At 45.6% G+C, this 24,835-nt stretch overlaps 2 protein-coding genes across 5 annotated transcripts; both read right to left on the bottom strand.

The window, feature by feature from the left end:
- Nucleotides 1–347: 347 nt before the first annotated feature.
- On the bottom strand, nucleotides 348–4,140 carry sycp3 (synaptonemal complex protein 3). Of its 3 annotated transcripts, none has more exons than XM_004571477.3 (9): nucleotides 4,025–4,140; nucleotides 3,660–3,803; nucleotides 3,499–3,577; nucleotides 3,208–3,242; nucleotides 2,878–2,995; nucleotides 1,668–1,767; nucleotides 1,443–1,541; nucleotides 1,053–1,157; nucleotides 348–620 (listed from the first exon to the last, which is right to left on the bottom strand). In XM_004571477.3, exons 2-9 carry the CDS (start codon nucleotides 3,784–3,786, stop codon nucleotides 567–569), a joined length of 717 nt encoding a protein of 238 aa, XP_004571534.2. In that variant the 5' UTR covers nucleotides 3,787–3,803; nucleotides 4,025–4,140; the 3' UTR covers nucleotides 348–566. The 3 variants fall into 3 exon arrangements, with proteins under 3 accessions (XP_004571534.2, XP_004571535.2, XP_014266180.2); XM_004571478.3 differs by having other exon boundaries at nucleotides 3,660–3,833; nucleotides 4,025–4,135; XM_014410694.3 differs by having other exon boundaries at nucleotides 3,660–3,800; nucleotides 4,025–4,130.
- Nucleotides 4,141–4,912: 772 nt separating this feature from the next.
- Nucleotides 4,913–24,632, bottom strand: gramd2ab (GRAM domain containing 2Ab). 2 transcript variants are annotated; one of them, XM_004571480.4, is made up of 12 exons: nucleotides 24,154–24,632; nucleotides 17,275–17,387; nucleotides 10,151–10,208; nucleotides 8,773–8,845; nucleotides 8,274–8,377; nucleotides 7,982–8,080; nucleotides 7,193–7,264; nucleotides 7,060–7,119; nucleotides 6,854–6,989; nucleotides 6,684–6,777; nucleotides 6,445–6,546; nucleotides 4,913–6,270 (listed from the first exon to the last, which is right to left on the bottom strand). In XM_004571480.4, the coding sequence occupies exons 2-12, from the start codon at nucleotides 17,376–17,378 to the stop codon at nucleotides 6,222–6,224; spliced, it is 951 nt and encodes a 316-aa protein (XP_004571537.1). In that variant the 5' UTR covers nucleotides 17,379–17,387; nucleotides 24,154–24,632; the 3' UTR covers nucleotides 4,913–6,221. The 2 variants fall into 2 exon arrangements, with proteins under 2 accessions (XP_004571537.1, XP_004571536.1); XM_004571479.4 differs by having other exon boundaries at nucleotides 24,148–24,630.
- Nucleotides 24,633–24,835: the final 203 nt, after the last annotated feature.

Here is a 24,835-nt window from a genome sequence, read left to right as displayed (position 1 = left end):
AGCCAGAGTTTAATATATGAAAGAAAACCCAAACTTGTGAGTTGCTGAGGCAAAATGACAAAAACATTTAGAAATTAAACCATTTGAAAGGTAAAAATGAACAAATATTGAACAAAAAATTCAAATAAAAAACAAATAAAAGGAAAAAATGAACAAATTAAAATATTTTAAAAAGCTGAGTGCTGTTTTGCCCTCTCCTCCTGGGCAGTGATGAGCTCCAGCTTTCCTTCGTTTCGCCTCACAGTCAACACCAAATTCTTCACACACAGCTTCAGGACGCTGCCGAAAAGCTTTTTAACACAACAAACGAGTAATGAGGAGAATAAAAAGCAGACTAATCAAAGCTGTCGCTGTATCACCAACACGTTCTTTATTTTTATAACTTCAGGAGCAAAGAATGAAAGGATGAATGGAAACTGCAGCGTCATCACAGAGCTCAGCCTGGAGCCGCTCGTCCACAAACCCAGCAGTGAAATCAGAACTCGGGCGAGAACAGTTCATGTTTTAATGAAACCTGTGAGAACCGCAAGGAACGAGCAGAACTGAAGCCTCCGGAGGGCGGCGGCCTAGAAAAGCATCGACTGCAGGGACTTGCGGACTGTGGCCATCTCCTGCTGTTGCTGTGGAAACACACCGACATCACAGAGTCAGCACCCGTGTTTATCAGTGTTTTTAACGTTTTCAGGGAACAGCAAAGACAGGAGCTAAAAGTCTCTCTGCTGCTCTCTTTACAGACAAACGAGACGAGCTCATCACTTCATGTGAGGAGAGTCTGTGAGAAATGAAACATAAATAAATGACAGCAATAAAGCTCATGATAGAAACTCCATCGCCCATCAGATCAAAGTCTGGGTTCATATCAAACTGGCCCTTTGAACGTCTGCCGTTTCTGTCCTGAACATTCAGACAGTCGGCAGAAACCTGTGTGACCTCACTCTTCTTCTTCCTCACTCACAGATTCATACTGCGAGCTTTTATTTAGAAAAAAACTACTAATGAATAAACTTCCCTTTCCTGTTCTTATGTGATGTTTTGCTGCTGGCTGAACGCACCGTGTCCATGAGGATCTTCTTCTGCAGGGAGGCCATCTCCTTTTTCAGCTCTTGTTGCGCCCCCTGCAGGAAAGACTCGTGGCTCTTCTCCATGTCCTCCATGTTCTACAGAACAAACAAAAAACAGAAAAGCAGTTCAGGCAGATTTCCACAACCACAGCTTTAATACAAACTGAAACACATCCTCAGGTGATCAGTGACGTCTGCAGGGGTCACCCTTTTAATTCTGCTTATCGCGGCCCCTGTAGCTGTGCAGTGTGGACTTGTTTTTGACATATTGCACTTCAGAGAGAAACAGGCGTGGGTATTCCCGAGACCTCTGAGTAAAAACACAGAGTTGGTGTGCAGGCCGGGACAGAGCTGCATTGAGCTGCTTCTGACATGCTTCACCTTGACAAACTGCTCGTACAGCTCTCTGACGGTCTTCAGCTTCTGGTTCTGCACGACTCTGGCCTGCTGCAGGATCTTCTGCTGCTGCCGGAAGAGATTCTGCAGACAGAAAGGAAGAGTCTACATCGGCGATGGCCCTTCATCGCCATCACAGGTGAAGCACCTGAAGCCGTCGGTGTGCAGTACGTGAGGCTAAAACAGTTAAAGTGAACGGAGGGGACTGACGTTGAGCTTCTCCTCCTGCTCCTCGGCTCGCTGGGCTTCGGTCTCCCACTGCTGCAGCGCTGACGACACCTGCTGGGAATACTGCTGCGTCATCTTCTGCCTGCAAACACAGCAGAAATGATTTCCAATCATGTAGTTATCGAATAACTGACCTTTGTGACATCAGTTTGAAGACGAATTTCTGAAATTTTCAAACAGTGCTGTGTTTACACAGGCTCGGGATCAGCAGCTGAGCTGCAGTGTTCTGACTGAGCTGATGTTTATCCTGGCCGAGGCCAGAACGCTCTGCAGGACACCGTCTGTGACAGGTCACACCCGCCCGCTGCCTTTACAGAGCTGCCAACAGGCGCCTTTATTTAAAAGTGAAACGACCACCCACAGAGAAAGTGAGGCTAAAGCGTTCTTGTTTATGCTCTGTAGACGGCACTTCTTCACGGGACGAGCGCGCCGCCTCGCTTTCATAACACGAACGTTCTCTGAGAAACAAAAAAAGTTAAACAGAAAGTTATGCACAGAGAGCGAAGCAATGTCCCAGAACAAAAACCAGCTCCTGCATCTGCTGATATTAAAAGGCTGACCAGCCAACCTTTCACCGTACAGGTGCTTATTTGAAGCCTGTATAATTCTGTGAGCTCACCGTCAGCCATAAACTGGGGAAGTCAAGTCTTTTAATTGATCTATTCATTAATTAACTGCATAACTGTTACAATTTAACATGTTTTTTAATTATTCGTTTTCTTTTTCAAACTTAACTGTTTGAAAAAAAACCCTGTGTCACCTTCACTTATTTCTTGTTTTCAGTCTTTTACAGTGTTTTAAAATGGAACAGGTTTAAATATTATTTCTGGCTCTCACAGTCTTTACAAAACATAAGGAAATTAAAGACATTTTAAAATCCTAATTTTCTTTTCACCCTGGTCGCGTCAATGCTGCCGTGAAGTCGCTGAGAATCCAGAAATGACTATTTTTTAGGTAAATGTCTCCCTACATGCTCAGTTATGCATCTTTTGGTGACACTAAATGACAAAAACTCAGATTTGAAGGATATTTAAAGAGATTTAATTTCCCTGTCTTTCACTTTAAAGCGCTGAGTGATTCACAGGAAGTCGTGACATGATTCTGGAGCTCGTTTTAAAGGATGTGGTGACTGTTCTAAGACTGAATTTCAACCATTTCTCTGAGTGTTTGAAGTGGAGGGAGCAGGAATAACCTCTGGCTATGGTAGTTGTTCCACAGCTGCTCCAGCTTGTGTTGGCTTCCCTTCATGTAGTTCTTTGTCAGACACTCCAGACGTTTCTTCTTGGCCTGCATCACCTTGCTGATGTCAGCTGGGAGGACAAACAGATATGTGATACTGTGCTAATAAAACACGAGGAAACACCGCTGCTTTTCTGTAAACCATTTCATACTTTCTTCGGTCAAAATGCTGAAATATGTTGTGTTGTGTTACATTGACACATGAGCAGTCTAACAGGGACCGAAGATGACATTACGCCTAATGATTTTTCCAATAACAAATTAAATACAAACCGCTTCTTACCTCCAAACTTCTCCAACATGGACTGCACCTCATTGCTGGACATAAAACGAGGAAACATGCCAAGATTGATGGCGTTAAACACACATTAAATTCAATGAAATGAAGGTTTCATTATCAACTTTATCAAATTTGAACATTTTCATCTTAATAGTATAACAATAAGCTTCATATCTTCAGGTTTTGGACTGTTAGGCTCATCAAACATGACATTTAAAACATGATCTTGTTATATGGGGAAACTATAGGAGCTATTTTAAAAGACAAAACTATTAATGAAGAAATAATAAATACCCCATAGCACAGGGAACCGCCTCCTCCTCAAAGTCAGCCGGTCTCTTCTTTACCAGCTTGTCCACTATTGGAGTTTCATCTTAAATCATGAGAAAGTGGTTATATTTTACTTTGAACACCTTAAAATCAGCTCCTATAGCTATCTGGGTGACCCAGCTCACCTTCTCTGACTTCATCCTCAGAGCCACTCAGCTCCTTCTTCTCCGCCTCAGGAGTAAAATCAAAAGCCTTTTTATCTGCTCTCTCCTCCAGGAGTTTCTTTTTCATCTGTTTCCTGGCTGCTGCCATCCTCCTAGCTTTTACTGCTGCCAAATGTTACAAAACGAAAAAGAAAGCTGGCAAACCACCCAGTGCTAATGTTAGCTTAAATAATAAAATTAGCTTTTTAATAAGGTATTAAAGAATTAAAAAATGTTGCTAATAACACCTGTTTAGTTTCAAGCGAACTAGCGGACAAGGCTCAATTTTAACTAAATCCGAAAAGCAGTTCTAGTTTTAATTCTCCTTTATTTAGATAAAAACAAACCTGAATGAAAATAGTCTGCTAGCTTGCTGAATCCGCTAGATTCCCGCCACAACCTTAGCCCGAAGTATGCCGAGCTCCGCCGAATCTCCCCGAATTCCGCCAAGGCCAAGTATGGAAGGACATTAGTGTCAATATTAAAAAAAAAACGTAAATATGAATATTAACAAATATTTAATATTAGATCACAAATACAATTTGATAAATATGGTAAAAAAATCAAAGAAATATTCAATAAAAAATACAAAGTAAATAAGAAATCAATTATAATTAGGATATCAGGCAGACCACCCTGTTACCAAATGATTTCTAATAACAATAAATGTTTACTGAACTTACAAGGTTTCGATCTATTGCTTTAGTAACAAATTGAATTTTAACGTGAAAAGAATGGAGGGAGTTGCTCTAGTTTATATAAGTTCAGTTTTACCTGAAACTGGATGAGTATTCAGCATGAGTTTTTCATTTATTAAAAGTATTTTTTAAATTCCTGCAGTAGTTGTAGCAGGTTTGCACCAACCAGCAGAACATAGCTATTAAAATATCTCACAAAAAGAGACAAACCATATTTTTTGATGGGTTGTTTTTTAACAGAAAAAACACCTTTTTTAAAATTATTTTTGAATCTGAAATTATAGGTTGGCCAAACTATATTTACAAATCTGAGGCCATTACACCTCCCATACATCGCAGAGGTCAATAATCAGCCTTTTCAAGAATGTTCACCTCACAAATTATGATTTTTTTACAACGAAATAATAAAGTGGAATTATAGAATATGCCATGAACTAAACCGTTTCTTACCAATTTCCTGGAATTATTGAAAATGAGCAGCAACAGAACGAGCTGCACGAGCAATGATAATAATGTCATGAAATAATGCACAGCACATTTGAAAATATCAGCTTTAATAGTAAATTCAGCTTGTTTACATGATTTATTAAAAAGACGTCCACCTCTGGCGGCTGATCTTTGTGCACATTCATCATACATCATACAAAAAATCAGCCTGATCGAATACTATTAAACAAAGATGGATTCGGGTTCTCTGCATGATAAGAAAAACATTCAAATCTTGATGCTACAGCTCTAATGTAACACAGCAATCCAGGGTGATGTCATCATGGTGATGTCATCATGGTGATGTCATCATGGTGCAGTCGCTGTGTCTCAAAGGAGAAATCAGTCGCTGCAGTTCTGAATGCAAAGGTGAGCAGCGAGGTTCTCCAGCCGTCAGATACTGTTTGTGTGCATATTAGAAAATAATGAGGAACACCTTTTGTCATTAATGCTGCAGTGATGTGAGAGTTTATTAATCCTGAGCTTCTATGCTGAGTAACACTGAGGAGATGATTAATGGCAGGAAACCTTCCTAACACGTGTAACTACTCATCTGGTGTCACCTGACGGGTCGACTCAGGTGTTTGCGCGCCTCTGTAAGCTGTTCGTCCACCCCTGAGTTCTCCTTCTCCAGCTCGGGATCCCGACGTCTTCCCAGGTCACATGAGCTATGTGACGAGCCAACAGACTGTACATAAAAGACAGCAGATCCTGTGACGTCAACGCGGTCCCTCACACCTGCATTCTTTCTAATGACCAGCAGGGGGCAGTCGGCTTCAGGAAACACAAACATCAGTCACTGATTTCAGGTTTAATTTAACACAACGTTCAGAGTCAGGGGGCACGGGGAGGGGGGAGGGATTCAGGGGGGCGCATCTCTGCTTTAAAAACTCCAACATGGAGGCGGGAAACGTTACAGTAACTGTGTCCGTCTTTTATATACAGTTTATGGCTGAGTCCTGTGATGAGGGTCTGAGCTCGATCGTGATGCTTGGATCTGGGCTTTTCTCCAGCTTCTAGCAGCTGACGGCGAGGCGAGGCTGGATGTGTGGGCCAATCAGACGCCTCCTTGATGGTGACGTGATGGAAAACAGTCGAACACTTCTGTGCGGTATCCCACAACACATTTTCAGTTCTCGGGACCTTTGACTGACCAGGAATGCACACGCCGACATTTCTGTCCCAGAGGTCAAAGGTTAGTCTGCTGCGTGTGTTGACTACTGTAACATCTCTATGTTAACCGGGTGCTGGCAGGGGTCAGATGAAGCTCCTTCCTCCTCCTGAGAGCCTTCTCCTGCACCACCAACAGCTAACGCTATAAAAAGCAGCCTTTCTCCTCACACGCTGACAGGCTGCAGGATCAGGTTCCTGTCTTCTGATTGGCCAGCCAGCAGGGCACTTCTCCACACCTGGAAAAGCCGCATGCAAATTTCTGTGAATACGTGATGGATGTGCTCCACGATGCAGCCACAGAGCATCAAGCTGTGTTGATTTTATCTGATTTAAAAGGATCATTTAAAAACCTGAAGTCTTGGCTCTGTGAGGGGAAAAGTTTCTGAGAATACACCTGCACAGGTGCGTACCTCTCTCTCAGCGTCGGCTGGCTGCTCAGGAAGCTGAGCTGCTGCTCCAGACGACAAACCCTGAAGGCCAGATAGCAGGACGACAGGACCAGCAGGAAGACTCTGAGAGAGACAGACAGGTAAAAAACACCTGACACACCTGTGAAGAAGCGCAGTAAAGCCGGAGGTTCGTCCTCGCTCTGCATCCAATCGGCAGACGAAAGAACCGGCTGTGTATGCTGGTTTTGGATCTGACTCACAGCAGGATGAAGAGTCTGAGCAGCTGGTACTCTGTGTGGCCCAGTTCAGGTACCGGCTCTGTCAGCAGGATCTTCTCCGTCTCCAGGCTGCAGTCTACACGCACGAGACAGAGAACACGGGTAAACGCATCATTACCTTTGAATGTGGGCGGGCGGATGCACGGGGCTACCTGTGAGCGTGTGAGCACTGAAGGTGGTGGTGGTGGCGAGGCTGGGGGTGGAGTTTCCCAGCAAATCGGGGAGAGAGGAGGAGACGGCGGGAAGCGACGGTTTCCGTCTCCATTTCAGCACCTCTGGAAACTCGTCCTGACAGAGAGACGCAGGTTCAGAGACACACCTTTGTAAAAAGCAGAGAAGCTGCCGACGAGGCTGTTACCATGGACAGCGAGCTGGGCTCCTCCAGGTACTGCTTCAGACTCAGACTCTTCCCGTTCACCTGAGCACAGACAGAGGACGCCAGGTGAGCCAGAATCAAACATTCGTTACCAGGAAGCTGAATGTGGACCGACCTGCAGGTGGGTGCAGATCCTCCTGAGGACGTCGTAGACGCTGTCTCGGGACAGCAGGGACACAAACACGTACTGAGGACGGAGACAAAGACAGAAGGCGTTCAGAGTCAGTTCGCCCAATCGCAGCGAGGTCCAGACGGGACCGTAGCTTCGGCGCCGCCCTCTGAATCCTCCATTTAAACCAACTCCGGCAACAGGAGCCACTCACAGATTTAAAGCATCCACCCATCCCTCTGTCATCCACCAATCGAATCATCCACCCATCATTCATCCGTCCATCCTCTTCTGATCAGAGAAGCCCTCCTCCTCTTGTATCTGCGATCCCATTTTTAGGTAACTACTCGCAGCTCGTAACGGGTTTTCATTTTCAGCTGATCGGAACAACACGATCATGTTTAAAGTTTAAATCTCACAGAAACAGGCGAACTCTTAACCTCTTAAGCCCCAACGCTCCCGATACGGCGGCAAAAGGCAGGAGATCAGTTAGGCTCGGGGCTTAAGCGGTCAAAAGCCTTTAAATAGTTCATACTCCTGTGAGGCGAGACAGCGACACATTCCCGTCCATCAGCAGTGAGCGCGGACCCTCCAACAAACGCCTGCTCGGCGTGCGAGCGGTGGCAGAGGAGAGCGCGCTCTACAGGCGCTTCAACGAATCTCAGAGTCAGATCAGAAATGCCTGAATAATTCTGACTGACTGCGCAGAGCGGATGATGTCATCACTCTGCATCTGGTGCAGGCAAAGAGAAAGCTCATTAATCACATGATGCTTGGACAGGTCAGCGGGGATACCTTCTGTCCTGTATCCATGGTGATGGCGAGGCCGTTCGGCACCAGACCCGCAGTCTTGTGCTTCTTCACCAGCCGGACCGACACCACCGGGATGCACACCTGCCTCGGGAAACACAAACGCACAAAGTCAGAGCTTCTCAGGTGAGAGGCGCCTGAAGCTGAACCTGAGAAGGTCAGACGTCCAACCCTGGGCACCGGATCCACCTGCTCCATGACCCCGAACGGGATTTCTTTAAATTAATTCACTGAATTGATTCAAAGTGGCCATGTGACAGGTGATGTCATCGCTCACCTTGATGTCTTTGCCGAACAGGTTGGCGTAGAAACACAGCCAGTTCCTGGAGATGTAGAGTCGCCCCTGCAGCAGGATGTCTCTGAGCAGAGCGCAGGAATACGCTGCAGCGAGAGCGCATCGTGTTAGCGTAAACCGACTGAGATCGTTCGACAGACAGATGAGCAGATGTCAGGACACAGTTTAGATCAGACATCGGTTGGGAAGCAGAAACTGTTCTCGCGGCATTCTTTACTGAGGGATTTCTGGCTAGCTCGCTGGGTGGAGGTCACCCCGGGGCGTCTACTTTCATTTCTTCTGTTTCAGGCGTTTTTGGGTGAATTTGTTGCATTTGTTATAGACACATGCCATCGACACGGTCACAGACTTGGACTGGATAGCAGCGCCCTGAGAGATTTGCGAGCGGTGCCGTTGACAGGAACCGAATAATGATTTCAAAGTGTCGTGCTGACGGTTTCACATGTGAGCTAAAGCAGGCGGTGAGTGCTGCACTCGGTACCTTTCATCAGGACTTCTTCTTTAGGAACCGCCTGGAACAGTTTGTGGTACTGAGAGTTGTATTTGCTGACAGTCTGTGGACGCACAAAAACACACGATTACACGTTTGCATGGAGAGCGTTTACAACACCAGGTTCAAAAGGTTTCCCATCACGGCTGAAGGACGTGCAGCTCATTTCCTGTTTGTCTACAGCGGAGGAGACGCAGAGTTTGTGTTTTTATAGTTAACGATAAAAACACATTAACACGGTGCTTTTATAGTTCACTTATTTTATAGTTGGAAACATTTGCTTTATAGTGAAAAAACAAATCAGCCACAGATTCATATTTATAGTTTCATTTAATAAAACATCTTTATGGTTATATACTGGCACCTGATATTTACATATGAAAACAAACAGAAAACGTGGTTTCATTTGTGACATTAGTGGCTTATAACCAGCAGCCTGTTTAATAAAGGTTTATTTTTATTAGAGTGAATATTTATGAATAAATGTTCTTTATATTCAAACAAACATCATGCTGTCTGTTATTGACAGTATATTTGTTGTTGGATAGTTTATCTGTAATAAAAATCGGTTCATGTTATTTGTTTAATGGTACATTTATGTTCGTTTTATAGTGAAAACCGAGACGTTCCTGTCACTTCCTGTTATTAATAAGCCAAGCACTGAAATAAAAGGACATTTTTTATGGTTCATAGTGAAATAACAGGAAGTTATTTCACTGTATAATTTTAGTGGGAAAAACCCAGAAAGTTGTTTTATTTCATGGTGTATTATTTATGGAAATAATCCCAGAAGCTCAACCCCATCCCGTCTCTGGTGCGTGTTTTACTTTCAACAGGCTGGCGCTGATTCCTGAGGCGTGATCGGGAAACAGCTTTGAGTTTGTATCACCTGAAACAAAAGATCTGAGCGCTTCCTCCAGCTCAGCTGACTACAAACCGAGCGGCGTGTTTCTGGAGCATTGTTTGGGTTCCTCGCATGTAGGTCAGACGTTACATCATGTACACACCGCCCTGCCCCCGTACACCTGTACGGCTTTATTCTGCGAGACTTCCTGCCTTCCTCTTCCTGTCTGAGACAACAAAGACTGAAACAACAGTCAGCGGCAGCTCGACACCTAGGTCTCCATCGTCTTCTCTGATCCTGCCTCGTTGGTCCTAAAACATTAAACTAACAGATAAACCCAAAGAAATGTTTGGGATTAGAGCTGCTGCTGCTTCCTGATGGTCGCCTGAGCTTTTCTGTCCACTCACGTGGATCCTGCCCACAAAACACCCACACAAACACACCCCTGTCCCCATGGAGACTCCTGCTGCCCTGCTGTCATCTCTGGACCTCCTGCTGCTCTGTGCGAGGGCAGGTTTTACTTACCGATTCTCTGTAACACTTCTTCACGTCTTCGTAGGACAAGTCGTCGATCAGCTGCAGCCTGCGGGACACAGCAGCACCTTCGGTTAGACTCAAACACAAACTGCAGTTTCTGTACTGGGAGCGGCCCAGTGATACCAGAAGTTCTCCTTTTAGTCCCAGAGAACACAAACACACTGGATTAGAAGGAAATGCACACAACTACAATCGCTCCTGAGTGACTTCATCACTCTGTCTCATCGCTGTGGACGAGTTCTGGTCCACTCTTCTCCACAGGTTGTTTCACTTCATCGATGTTTGCAGCATTTATTCATGCACAGCTCTCTGAGCTCTGCGGCAGCTCTTTGGTATTCATGGTTCACTCGGCTCCTCCTCCCTCCACCACCGCCCCCAACCGCCTCCCTCAGTGAACACTGAACAGGCTCAGCTCTCGCGTCACCACGACGGTGTTCAGGGTTCGCACCGTGGCCCCAGTCAGATTAAACATATTCCATTAACCCTTACCTCATCATGTCTTAAATGTTCTTATCTTTCATTGAAAATGACTCCTACCATTGCTGGATTCATCACTTACAGCGGAGGGGGGGGGGCTGCAGATTTTAGACGCTGATTTAAGTCACATGAAGTTCTCCAGACGCCTGGCAATCAACTAATCTAAACTAAAACCTGCAGGAGCCGGCCCCTGAGGCCTGGAGTTCCCCTGCCTTACAGGATCAATTATCTGAGGGGAAACCATATTCAGCACTAATTTATTCCTTTATTTGTTAAACGGTCGTCACTCCCGTAGAAACACTTTGCAAAGCTGCTTCTCTCTCAGCTTATCATCACCAGTTTTTCTGCTTCACCTGTTTCCTTACACAGAGAAATGGGGGCGGGGCATTATGGAGATAATATTGCTCAGGACTGATGGTTACGAACGATACACAGAGTCACGCAAATATTAGTGAAGGAGGCCCGTTCAGAGGGTTTGGAAACGAGCTCGTAACTCTTGACGAGGAGAAACAGCTGCTTCCTTAAGATCACCGCTGACGTCGTTCCTGCAAACCTCCAGAGCTTCTGCTTCCACTGAGGTGCTCTCACCTGCTGATGATCAGTTAATCGAGTGCATTAACTAAGTTTCCACGTAGTGATTTTGTGCTATCTGGGATAATCTCTGTGCAGAAACCAGGAATCCTGGAAAACTACTGTACTGTGTCTGTGAGCATCTTCAGGGAGAGGCGTCTCTCATCCAAACAGACATGAATGGACAGTAAATTCAAAGCTCTCATGACACATCACAGCACGACGTGTCATCACGGTGCAACACACACGGAGGTTTAACCTCCCGGCCAAAGAGCGCGCCAGCGCTCGGCTCAAGAACTGCTCACAGTCTGGAAGCTGATTCATGCACAGAGTACAGTGGTGAGGTTTCCCTCCTGCAGCCTCCTGTTCTAACTGCAGGACGGTGCTTCACACACAGAATAATTATCTCCACACTGAGCCACTCACAGCTGACTGTGGCCTCCACCATCTACAGACACAGACAACACACCTGACCGGCCCCGTGCGACCCCCCGAGGCCTCGACAGCGCTGGATGGTGACGCTGGTCACGTTTTGCTCATTTGCATGTTTCCTTGAGCTGCAGCAGTGCAGCTTTTACTCATGCGAGCCCGGCTGAGGCTCGTGAGGAGCCATCGCCACGTTCTGTGCAGCTCCAGCTCCTCTGTCAGAAACAAGGCCTTTAACGCTATCTGTGAGGGGCAGCCAATCAGAACAAACTTGACTTAAAGGGGGAGGAGCGAAAACAGCTTGTTTCTGAGTTAAAGAAGGATTGACCCGAGCACCTGCAAACACTCTGGAGGTCACAGATGTTCGGCTGATCAGAAGCAGCAGAAGATGATGGAAGCGACACAGCTGACCCTCAGGTCACCTCACCGTTTCAAACCCACCGCGTCCCTCGTGTCTGACAGACGTCTGCAGATGCTCTAACGTCATTAATGATCCTCTTCAGTCATTTTATGCAAACAGGAGAGTTTCACTGTCAGCTGATTTTCATCCTCGATCCCAAACTAACTGAACAAACACGAGGTCTGCGGCTGATTTCAGAGAGAAATCGCAGACAAATCATTAAAAATCATCGTCACCACACCAACGACTGACTTCTGGGAAAACTACGAAAATTCACATAGTTTAAACATTTCTGATTCAAATTGATGGGAGGAAGTTTTTCTCCGACCCAGAGCCGAGCGTCTGTCTCTACCTGTCGCGTCTGTCGTCTCCCATGTTTTCATAAACTCCTGCTCGGCTGCTGACGGCGGCGTGAGGAAAGAAACGTCTGACCGGTCACGTGAAAAACATGAAGAGTGAGGAAACATCAGCGTGGAGAGCTGAGCCGAGGTGTTAATCCACCTTCTGACACACAGCTCAGGCTCTGCAGTTTGATCACACACACACCTCGTGCCAGGTTTCCTGCTCATGTAAATGCACTGTGGGCAGGAAGGGGTGAATCCATGTGAGGTTTATGCAAAGAGGAAAACAAATGAGGAGCTGAGGAGGAGGTCTGACCGCGAGCGATGCTGATGAGCGTTATTAACGACTCCCATCGGCCACTGCAGCTCCGAGGCCGACTGGCACGCTTCCCTCTCCCACTGAAAACACCATAAAAGAAGTAACTGTGCAAACTGTTGGAGCGTGCAGGGAAAGTGGGGCAGAGAAAGGAGGACGTGTTCACGCCGCACAACAGATTAGAAAATTGTTGTTCAGGTGCCAAGCCGGGTTTAGTCGACACACTTTTAGATTCCCTCAAAAATGAACCCCCCCACCCCCCACCTCATGATGCTTAATCGACGTAATCAACTTTAATTTGATGCAGTGTGAAAAAAAATGCACAGAAATCAATTATTTTTCAAGAAATATTAAATAGATTCAACATCTTCCTTCTACAGAACTACACAGATGGAAAAAGTACTACAGCTTACTAGGATATATTAGACTTAACAGTTACTATATACAGTAATGGACTTCTATACATTTTACATCAGATTAAAACTTTGGGTGTCAGATAATTATTTATTAAAAGCTCGACATTTTAAATGAGAATAAGAAAGAAAAGTATGTCTTTGTGCCCCTTTTCCCTGTTCATGCCCTATCGGCCCCCCTGGCTAAACTTTGCTAGATCCGCCCCTGCACAGTTACCAGCGTCAGCTGTAGAAAAAGATCCTTGAGTAGAAAGTAATAATAAATACATTCTAACAACAGCTGATCAAGCTTAAACGTGCTGCTGTTGTTCAGCCGCTGGTTTCCTCTTTCTGGTGCAAAGTGGGCCAAAAACAAACAAGAGAGACGATCAGCTGATCATTGATCAGTTTCATGATTGAAGTAGCAGCAGGAGAGGCAGTCGCTCCATATATCGGTTGATGAAATGCTGGTTTGGTAGCGAGGGTACAAATACTCAACCAGACCACAGGGCACGCCACAGCCGCTCGATCACGTGAGCACACTGCTGCGACGTGCTACGGTTATGAGCCGAGTTACGCCGTGTCGCAAGTTCTGTGAGGTGCTTTTTTGATATTTAATGGATCGGATTACATTTTTTATTTTTCTGGGGTGGCTGTAGCTCAGGTGGCAGAGCAGGTCAGCCACTAATCAGAAGGTCGGTGGTAGAGCAGGGCGATATGGCCAAAAATATTTATCACGATATATATTTGAAAATTTGCGATAACGATATAACCGACGATATAATTGATGCGAGACAAAATACAACTCCACAACATTACTAGCACAAAAAGAAAACCTTCCATTTATTTTCACTTAAACAAGAAGCTGGTTTTTATGTACATTAAAGCTTTATAAAAATGTAACAGTGCAAATGCAAATTCCTTGCTGAAAGTTTAACCAAAAGGCATTTCCAGTAGAAATGTGCTGACATATCCTGAGCATAACCATGTATAATATCCACTGAAGTTAAAAAGAGGTGCTTTGCAACATTAAACTGCAGTGTGCAGTACGCATTTTTCGGACCATAAGGTGCACGGGATTATAAGGCACATTAAGCGAAACAAAGCAGTCAGATAAATCAAACTTTATTAAACTCATTCTTCTTGCTTCCTCCACTTCTGTACCATTGTTTCATTAATGTTGAATTCTCTGGCAGCTGCTCTATTCCCATGTTGTTGCAGTATATTAATGACTAACCTCGTATTGTGGATGGATTATCTCAGTTGTTCTCCTGACTGAAGTTTGGTCCGTTTACAGTATCCTGCCATGCGATTGCATTTGTCTCTAACCATGAGGAACCTTCACGTTAACTTTTATAAGTGGAAAAGTGTTAGTGTTCGTCCTCCAGCTTCACTGTTTATGTTATGCTAACATAGCTGTGTCGCTAGCGATCACGTAGCACATCATTATATACCAGCTAGCCCAACTTCAGTAACCCTACAAACGTCACTGCTGTTTAGTTTCCTGTCTTCATTTATGTTGGAAGTGATAGCAGAGCTGTACGTTTGATTTTTTTTCAGAAATCTCTGTCAGAACATGCTATATCATGCTTAGGTAACTAGCGAAACTAGCGAGCTAACTTCCGCTAGCTTCCTGCTAACTTCTAACTCCGTTAAATGTAATAACTTTTGTTTTCATGGATGCCTGGAAGTTAAACTTTATAGTTACACCTGGTAAAGTAGCAATGCTGATCGTTTTATTAAAGATGAAAGAATTTAGACAGTTTTTAACTCTCAGTGATGCTGCAGTGTTGTTTGACCTGAAGTCAAATATACGGAGTTTGGGACCCAGATTACTCCCAGATTTAAGAGCATCTTAGTCCGACAAATACGACAATAACAACGGCCGCTTGCATGTTCTGCAAAAAATGTGCTTTGTTGTGTATCTGACGGACAAACACCAAACCAGTTCCACATCACTGAAGTTGCACCATTTTTACAAACCAACAATCGGCCATGTGCGTATGAAAACAAAGGCACTGCGCATGCGCGTTTTACTCCCATTCTATCGCGATATTTCATTTTCCTATCGTTGCCTAACATTATACCGGTATTACCGTGAACGGTATAATATGGCCCAGCCCTAGTCGGTGGTTCGATCCCAGGCTGCATCCTGGCTGCATGCCAAATGTCCTTGGGCAAGATACTAACCCCGTGTTTGCCTACTGGTGGTGGTCAGAGGGCCCGGTGGCGCCAGTGTCCGGCAGCCTCGCCTCTGTCAGTGCGCCCCAGGGCAGCTGTGGCTACAATGTAGCTGCCATCACCAGTGTGTGAATGTGTGTGTGAATGACTGAATGTAGTGTGAAGCGCTTTGGGGTCCTATGGACTAGAAAAGCGCTATACAAATGCAGGCCATTTACCATTTTTCTCCGATATCCGATCCAGTAATTTAGGTCAGTATCGGGCCAATACCGATACGTAATATCGGATCGGTCCATCTCTAGTAGGCGGTAGGGTAAAGTGTCTTGCCCAAGGACACAACGACCAGGACAGAGAGCAGGGGGATCGAACTGACAACCTTCCTGTTACAGATGAGCTTCCCAATCCCCTGAGCCACGGTCGTCCCCCGAGACGGCGCTGTTTCGCCTCTGTTGTCACATCTGGCCTCTTCTCTGCGTGGAGCTTTAACCTGCAGGTGTGGACGCCACGCCGACTTCTGGTCATCCCAGTTTTTGGCATATTGGTGAAACTCTCTCTCTCTAAGATGTTTTTTTTATACCTGATCATGTGACGGAGCTGCAAACTGTTCCTCCAGCTGTTTCTGTTTACTGGTGGTTCCGGTAACAACCACACCCTCTCTGACATCACAGACATCGTAGTGCAGAAAAAACTGACAAACTGAGTGTTCAAGCGGCCTGCAGGATTACTGCACAAACTGCAGGCTCATCGTTACGAACTCTGGTCATGTTTAACATGAAGAGCCACCTCAGGGCCGGAGATACAATCATCTTCATATTTATATCTATATCAGGGACGATCGTTAGTCTGAAAGCTTCAGTGAATCTTAGGCTGCGTCACACTGCAGGCAAAAGCGCATCAAATCCGACTTCTTTGACCCTCTGCGACTCATATCCGATCATGGTGTGACAGCGTGAACGGCACAAATCCGACCTGGGTCACTTTGGTATGTGGTGCTGAATCCGACACATATCTGATGTTTCAGAAAGCGACTGCTGCTTGATGGTCAGGTCGCATTAAATCCGTCTTTTACGTCACTGACACAAGACAGACGCCAAATATCAGCGTCCAACATCGCGAACGCTTCCTGTCCATCCAGTGAAACTGTTGGGAAGACAACGTTGGAGAAACGTGAACATTTTATTTGTTCTGTATAATCTGCAACTATCCTTTGAAGCAGCGCTCCTCTAAAACAGCAACAAGGATCATTATTAGGTTATTTACATTATTATGTCAATAACAAAATAACTTAAAGCAAAATAAATAAATAAAAGTCCAAAACAAGTCTTTATATTAAGGCCATCAGTCAAACATACTGTTGCTCTGGGTCTAAACTGAGCACGTTGTGTGTGACGTCTTCTTTTGCGCATGCGGGCTTTGAGCGTTCACACTAGAGCGCGTTTGCTGTCGCATTTTATTTGTAGTGTGAACGAGCAGACAAAAAAATGGGATTTGATCAAAACATCGGAATTGATCAAAAAATCGGAATTGAGCATCAAGACCTGCAGAGTGAACGTAGCCTTTGAGTGTTTCTGGGGTTTTCCTCCCGTTTGGCCTCTCAGGCTTTCTCTGCTGCCAGGAAACGTGAGCTGATTGCACGTGGTGCAAACACACACACGTACACACAGACACACACACAGACTGTGACTGCAGCTTGCTTCATACGTGACGGGAATAAGAGCGCAGCGAGAGACACTGAGGCTTCCTCTCACTGCCGACTGTCTCTCCTGCACGTCTCCTCAGCTTTAATCTGCTGCCAAACACACACACACACACACACACACACACACACACACACACACACACACACACACACACACACACACACACACACACACACTCTGTCAGGACTAATGAGGCTGTGGGCTCCTCCTTCTGTTTTGCTCACACTTTGAGTGTAAGCGAGCGTCCGGCCGTCCTCCTGTCCTCCACCAGCTGTCACACTGGCTCAGGAACAAGATGCAGTTTCTCACCTGAAGGGTAGGGGGCAGGGTCCATCCTCCTCCCTGGGGGGCTCCACCTCATGGGGGGGCAGGACACCTACATCATCACTGAGCTCCAGCTGCTCTGACATCATCGTCACCACCTGGAAAGTCAGGAGGAAAAACAGCATCAAGAGTTTTAATCATCAAACGAACCTGTGCATCATGTCTTATTTAGTCTTATTTTAGTTTTTAAAAGAAAACAAACACTTTTTATTATATTTATTTTTGTTGATAGTCTTTATCAAAACAACAAAACCTCTTTATTTATTAGAGGCTTTTATTTCATGACAAGTAATCAGAGAGCAGGAATTACTTTAGCAAGTGGCTTCATTAGTTCCCTCTGACAGTGTATATGTGAAGGGCTTTTATTGTGAAAGGTAAGAGGATCTCATTTTTATGATAGGAAAAACGCACTTTTCCTATCATGTTAGCACCTGTGAGGCAGATCACAGATGATACATCATCCAGGACTGTGTGTACATGAGGGTGCGCTCTGATTGGTCAGCTGAGCTGCAGAGGAAACTTTCGATCTGAAGGACCACACGTTACGCCTGTGCTGCCATGGCAACAGCACGATGGGGGAGGAAGATGGCTTCTCACATGCAGTGTGTGTGTGTGTGCGAGGTTGCAGCCTCACACCGACATCGTCGACGTGCAAAAATCAGATTGTGATGAAAAGAACTGCAGTGACTTCATTTCCCAGAGTGCCCCTCTGCCCTGGCATCCTTTCTGTTGCCGTGCGCCTCCTTCGGCGCGTTCGGCATGGCGTCTGCGGGCTCACTGCAGCTTGATGCAGAATGAAATCATATGTGTTCACTTTTATCCTTCAAACAAACACGAGCAGTTTCTAATGTTTCTAATGTTCAGAGTTTATTTTCTCTCAGAGGCAGAGAGAGGTGGGTGATGGGAGGACCGCGTCAATCAGACAGTGGATCGACGCGCTGCTCGAGTTATCAGCGGATTTCACATTAAACGCACTTCCTCTCAGCATCACATCAGCACAATCACTTCCTCGTTTTCAGAAAACGTCCAAAAACAGTTTTTTATGTTTACTGGTGTGACCGAGGAGGATGCTGGGACAGGAGGAGAGCCCTGTCAGGAGCTGCAGCACTGTGATGGATGAAATCTTTGCAACACAAAGATGAGGGTTTAACACTGTGGGGAGAAAAGCTTTTGAAACAGTTCTCAGATATGACACACGCACACATGTGAGTGAAGGTTTCCACCAACAGCCGTACCGCCACGGCCGCCGAAACGAAGGATATATTCAGAGAAAATGAAGATAAAAGCTCAGAGAAGCCATCATGCAGCTGATTCGACCCGTGCTAACATGCCCGTGACATCGAAGGAGGTGGGAACGCACTACAGTTGCCTCGGTAACAGGCGTGATGCTTACACTCTTTCACCTGCTTCGCCTGACAGCTGGTGCTGAACCCTCCTCCTCTTCCTCCTTTTCCTCCCCTCCCCAGGATGATGGAGTCAGACACCTCAGCTGGTGCAACAACCGGAAAAGTGCTACTCTCCTCTTTCTCCTCATTTCCTGTCACATGACTCCTGACGAGCTCCTGCAGGCCTGAACACGTTCATCACAGTTTTTTCTACTCTTGCATCTGTGTGATGTCATACAGAGAGGCTCCACCCATCTGAGGTTCAAACCTGCTGTTTACACGGACCAGCCAATCAGAAAAAAGTTGTCTTTGAAAGGGGGGCGGTATGAGATAAAGAAGGATTATTCTGAACTGTGACTGATGCAAAGCCGCTCCAGCAGAGTGTAAGAATAATGATCGTCATCATCATCACCTGTGTCAGTTCTTCGGAGCATGAAGAGCTCGATCACAGGAAGCAGTCTGAATGCCGACCGCTGGCCTTCAAACTGCCAGCCTGCACACAGAGCAGCTCTTTCTGTGTTTTCCTCATCGTGGTTCCTGATGAATTGCATCTATGCAAACGATAAGAAAATAAAACTCCTCGAAAGCCACATTCAAACTTCACCACCTGCCTCTCCAAGCATCAGGACGCCGTATCCTGCAGATCACTGAAGGCGGAGGGACCCGTTTGTCTTTAGACATATTTCTATTATTGCGATCCATAAAGCTTTGAAATCTCCAAAAAAGCCATCTGACAGTCTGAGTCAGCTGACTTTACTTCTGAGCCTATTGTTCATATTTTTAATCTGAGTATCCAGGATAATATCATCCCTAAAATCTGGAAAGCAGCCTCTGACCTCTCAGATCTGAACATCTGCCGTCTGAATCCAAACTTTGTGTGTGGACCTTAAGTATCAGGATCGATGAAGAGCTTGGGTCATCAGCATCTCTGATGGTAACAAAGGACAGTGGACGGCAAGCACACTGCTGTGTTTGTTGAGCTGCTGTTAGGAGGTAAAACTCAGATGTAGTAAAGATTCCTGAAGATGAAGGAGTCCCCCAGGGCTCCGCTGTAGACCCTGTTTTATTTTCCTTTTTTATGAATAATATAAGAAAGAATATGGCTACAGCTAGAAAGCTCCTTTATGCAGACAGCATACTTTACTCGGCGTGCTCACCTCTGCATCAGGTTGTCGAGGGGCTTCCTTTCAGCAGCTGCAGGCTCTTAATGCTAACAAAACCAAATTCAGGTTGTTTTCCAGGAATCACTCATAGATAATGTTGGTATTCACACCCTCGGAGCAGATTTTATGGAAAGAGTGTCGTTCTAAGAAGGTGTAGGTCTTCGGTTGGATGCTCAGATTTCTTCTGGTACTCAATGAAAAAGCTTTGATTGATTAAACATGGCTTGTTTTGACTCATCAGTTGAGAAAAACTTACACAGGAAACCTGTTAAAGTTTTCTTGGTTATGGTGACGTTATGTATACACAGAGCGCAGAGACCCTTAGAGGAATCTCATTTCTGCCACTTATTCTTTCAGTCGTGGCCCAGGTGGCGAAAGATCGATCGATGCAGTTTGCAAACATAAAACTGAGATACTTAAACTCCTTCACTCGAGGCAGATACTCTTCCTCTTTAAGCGAGCACATCGTGCTTCGGCCTCAGGCCTTCAGCACCCCTGCAGCTTCACGCGCTGAGGGTGAAGGGTTTTTACGCTCCTGAAAAGGACGCTTTTTAATTTGTTGGATGTGGTTTGGCTTGTTCCTTTAAGCCGCTGTTTTATCTAAACATTTGGACCCTAATTTGCATTTGGTCAACAGTTTGCAGGTTCTGTGTGAAGCTCTAAGCCCTGCACCCATGTGAACAACAGCTTGTCTTTCGAAAAACAAAGATTGGTAATCAGACGGTTTCATGCAGCGGTGGTGGTTAGGAGGAACAGGAAGAGCCGTGTCATCGAATGATGACTCTGAAACCTCACGCTGATGAGAGGACAGTTAAGTGTTACCGACAGAGCTTCCGGATTATCTATGGAAAGTGGTGTTTCGATAGCGTGCAAGACTTTGCATACAGCAAAGCTCGAGGTACAAAAAGGTACACGCCTGAAAGACGAAACCTGAAGGGAATACAAACAGCTGCTTATTCAGTCAGACGAGACCAAAGTGAAACAGTCTGGGTGAGAACGAGCACACCACGACGAACGCCTGTTGACCCATGCGGGTGGGGGTGTGTGGAGCTGGCTGTGAGTCGGAGCTCTTTCCAACACGCTCTAACAAACATGTGCTCGATGTAATTCTACTTGCCCAGCAAGACTTTAATGCACAACTTCTACTTTTATTAGAATCCCAAACATGTTTTACTTTAATAAAATAGTCTCTTGATTAGGGCTGGGCCATGTCATACCGCTCACGGTAACACCGGTATACCGTTGGGCAACGATAAGAAAATGAAACATGGCGATAGAATATGGGTAAAACGCACAGGCGCAGTGCTTTTGTTTTCATACGCACATGGCGGAAAAAGCGGATCGTTGAATGAAACGGAGGAACCAGAACTGGTTTGTAAAAATGCTGCAGCTTCAGTGGAACTGGTTCAGCTTTCGTCCGTCTGATACACAACAAAGCACTGTTTTTGGTAGCGCGTGCTAGCGGGCCGTCGTTATCACCGTTATTACCAAACCGATTTGATGTGGAATACAGCAGTGGCACAAAAGAGGTTTTATTCTCATTTCTCAACAAAAATGCAGCTGAGACATGAAGCTAATACAGAAGCAGTTTTTCTGCTGGCCACTCGAGTCACACGCTAATTCAAACTTTATTTACACAGCGCCAAATCACAACAACAGTCACCACAAGGCGCTCTATATTGTAAGGTAGACCGTACAATAATACATACAGAGTAGTATGTATTATTGTACATACAGAGTATGTACATTTCATGTACATCTGCACTTTTATTAACACACAGCGCAGATGTACAAGAAACAATTACTCAGAAATAAATTATCAGCATTTATTAAATAATCATGCTCCATAAATAAAAGAAAAAATGTTGTTTTGTGCATAACAAAGAGCTCACAACTGTGCAGTCAAAATGTAAACTAACAGACGCTGAGCACAACAACAAGCAGCTGCTCTGTTCTTAACTTCTACTGCGTGACCGACAGCCTGGAGTTTGAAATCCTCTTCGTAACCGCGTCTCTGAACAGGAGCCGTTTATGGTCCTTATACGCACACAGTACGGTGATATTACGCTGAAGCACAGTACGTATCACTCCGCGAGGCTCCAGACTACGGCAGCCGTAACGCGGTGCGGCTCCGTAGCAAAGTCGTACTCAAACATTTTTAGTCAGATTGCTGAGCGCCGTGTTCCACAGAGAAGCGGTTCGCGGTCAGTGAGCACAACCAGAACTCATACATAAGGCGCGCTGTCAACTTTTGAGAAAATGAAAGGATTTTAGGCCGTGCAGCACCTCTGGGCGTTAGCGTGGTTAGCTCGTTAACACGTTGACGCCGTCCAGCCCCACGCACGGGGCGATGCGCAGTAACTCGTTAACGGAGATTTGCCGTGTCCGTCTTGTCGCTGCCTGCAGGTGAAGCGATGGGGGAGGAGGGGGTGTTGTGGTCAGTGAAGGAGAGGCGGAGCAACGCAGCGTAGAGACAAAAGTGGACGAAAGAGAGGCAAACCTGCGGCTCCACAACTATAATTATAGCATAGACTATATCGATATAAAGGATATTGTCACATCTCTTATCTCGTATAAAAATATATTTTTTAAAAACTCGATATATCGCCCAGCCCTACTGCAGAGAAAAACCCAACAATCATGTGACCCACTGTGAGCAGCACTTTGGCGACAGTGGGAAGGAAAAACTCCCTTTTAACAGGAAGAAACCTCCAGCAGAACCAGGCTCAGGGAGGGGCGGGGCCATCTGCCGCGCCAGGAAGACGGGACAAATGCAATTTTGCAGTTGCCATCAGAGTCGCCCCCTGCTGGTGATTAAGAACAAACTGCAGGTTGAGACATTTAAACAGCTCTGGGCCTGATTTCGTCCTGCAGACCAACACTGACAGTGAGCTTCTGTCTCTGCAGCTGCATTAACTTTGTGCCTCGCTGTCATTAACATGCAGCACCTCCCCTGCAGGCCTCAGTGTGTGTGTCTGTGTGTGTGTGTGTCCAGCACCACAAACAAAACACCTCTTTGACTGAGCTGCAGAGCGAGGCCGCCTCACACAGCTACCCCACAGCCTCACAGCAACAAAAGGAGCTCCTCGTTTCTACTTTTAGTCATGTTGATAAAATCCTCATCACTCTGTGCAAAGCTTTTCATGAAGGTGGAAATTACACTTGTTGTTATCTGTATTGCTCACTGACGGTTTTCTTTGTGAGAAACGCAGCACGGGAACAACTCTGACTGTAAAACCTCAAAGTTGTGGAATAACCCCGGGGTCCAATCATATTACTGATAAGCTGATAATGAAGTGTAACCTGATTACTTCATCTTCTGCAAACCCAGCACAGCCGATCAGGCTGAAGATGGGAGCTTCTCGAATGAGCTCAAAATCAGTTTTTCCCTGAAAATCTGCGACTTTATCACTTTAAACTTTTACTCTGAAGATCATTCCTACATCATCACGTCCTCTCTCCAGCTTCCTTTTCCTTCTTTCCTCCCTCCCCTGTCTTCCATCCTTCCTGACTTTTTTCATTCCCTCTTTCCTTCATATCTTTAACATCCCAGCAGCTTTGTCTCTGTGTAGAAATCAACTCTTTAAATTTATCCTTATTTTCCAGATAAAAATGAAATTCACACATTTCTTTCAGCGCCCTTTAGGACGAGCCCGAGAGCACCCGTTAGCTCGCTTCTTTGGTTGGCGGATGTAGACAGAAAGAAAAAATAGTTCCTCTGTGAAACGGCCCGGGTTTGTTGGCTTAGTTTGGTGGATTTTTGTGTTGAGGCGTGAACGATCACATGTGGAAACAAAAGTCAGGTCAAAGTGCTTAAACGGAGGCTTCACAGACGGGTGATGTCATGTGGTTACTTCTACTTTTTTATACAGTCTGTTGATGCTTCCATCTTTTATATACAGTCTGTGGCCACATCCATCTTTTATATAAGGTGGTGTCTGTAACCTAGCTGCTGGTGTTTGGTGAGTTATTTATTTAAGTAGATTTTAGGTGGAGGAGGGTGGAGAGTTACCTCAGCCTGACGCGCTCACGTGCATCAAACCCACATTAATAAAGTTCAATCAGATGTCTCATTGATATCTGACATCATTTCAAGCTTTCATTCAGTCTGTATCCATAAAAGACGGTTTGTTACAGCAGTAATGTGATTACTAACGTGTGCACGTGCTATTAACGCGCACCTATGAAAACAAAGCTGCTGCATATAAAGCGGTTTATTACTGATGAAGGAAAATATTAAAATAAGATCTCAGTAGACTCAACAATAGAATCCCCGCAGAACGAGCGCGTGACTCCTAGCGCAGACTCACCTTTACCTGCGAGGCTTATGCTGTCTTCAATCACGTCCGCCGGAGTCCCGGTCGGTCCGGTGTCGGTCCCCGAGTCCGTCCTTCAGCACCGACACAGGGCGCTCCCCTCTCTCTGTGCACGAGCTGCGCAGTCACGCTGGCAGCATTCGACACAGCGTGTGCAGGAAGTGAGCGGAAGTGCCTTTCAAAGTAAAGAATGAATGAAAGTTGAGTGTTTAAACGGGTTTCACTCGTGAGGCACATTTAAAAACGTTTCTCTGTCGGTTTCTAATCCAACCCCACACAGATGTTCCTGATGTTTCTGCTGCGTCATCATCACCTGTTACCTGTCTGCGTCTCACCTGTCTGGATCACCGTTCGTCAGATCCACTGTCTCTGAAACACACCTGATGACATCATCACATCTTTGGCTGAAAATCATTTCTGTGTGTTGGAGGGGCTGATGCCCAGGTGTGTTTAGAGAGGTGCGGGGAGTGGGGCGGCATCTCCTCCTGATGTATGAGAGCCAACCCCGACTGATGTGATTGGATTAAACAACCACAGTCACATTTCCTTCCCTGAGTGCAGCTTTAACATGCCGGCACTTTTTTTAAATGATGAAGGTTTATAAGCTTTAAAGTGAATTCAAACTACCAGCAGGTTCTCAGCTCCGCAGGTCACGGCTGATTCCTTCAGCAGAAGGAATCTG

The sequence above is a fragment of the Maylandia zebra genome, linkage group LG7, assembly GCF_041146795.1.
Source record: "Maylandia zebra isolate NMK-2024a linkage group LG7, Mzebra_GT3a, whole genome shotgun sequence".
Classification (NCBI taxonomy): domain Eukaryota; kingdom Metazoa; phylum Chordata; class Actinopteri; order Cichliformes; family Cichlidae; genus Maylandia; species Maylandia zebra.
This window is presented reverse-complemented; position numbering and strand designations above follow the sequence as displayed.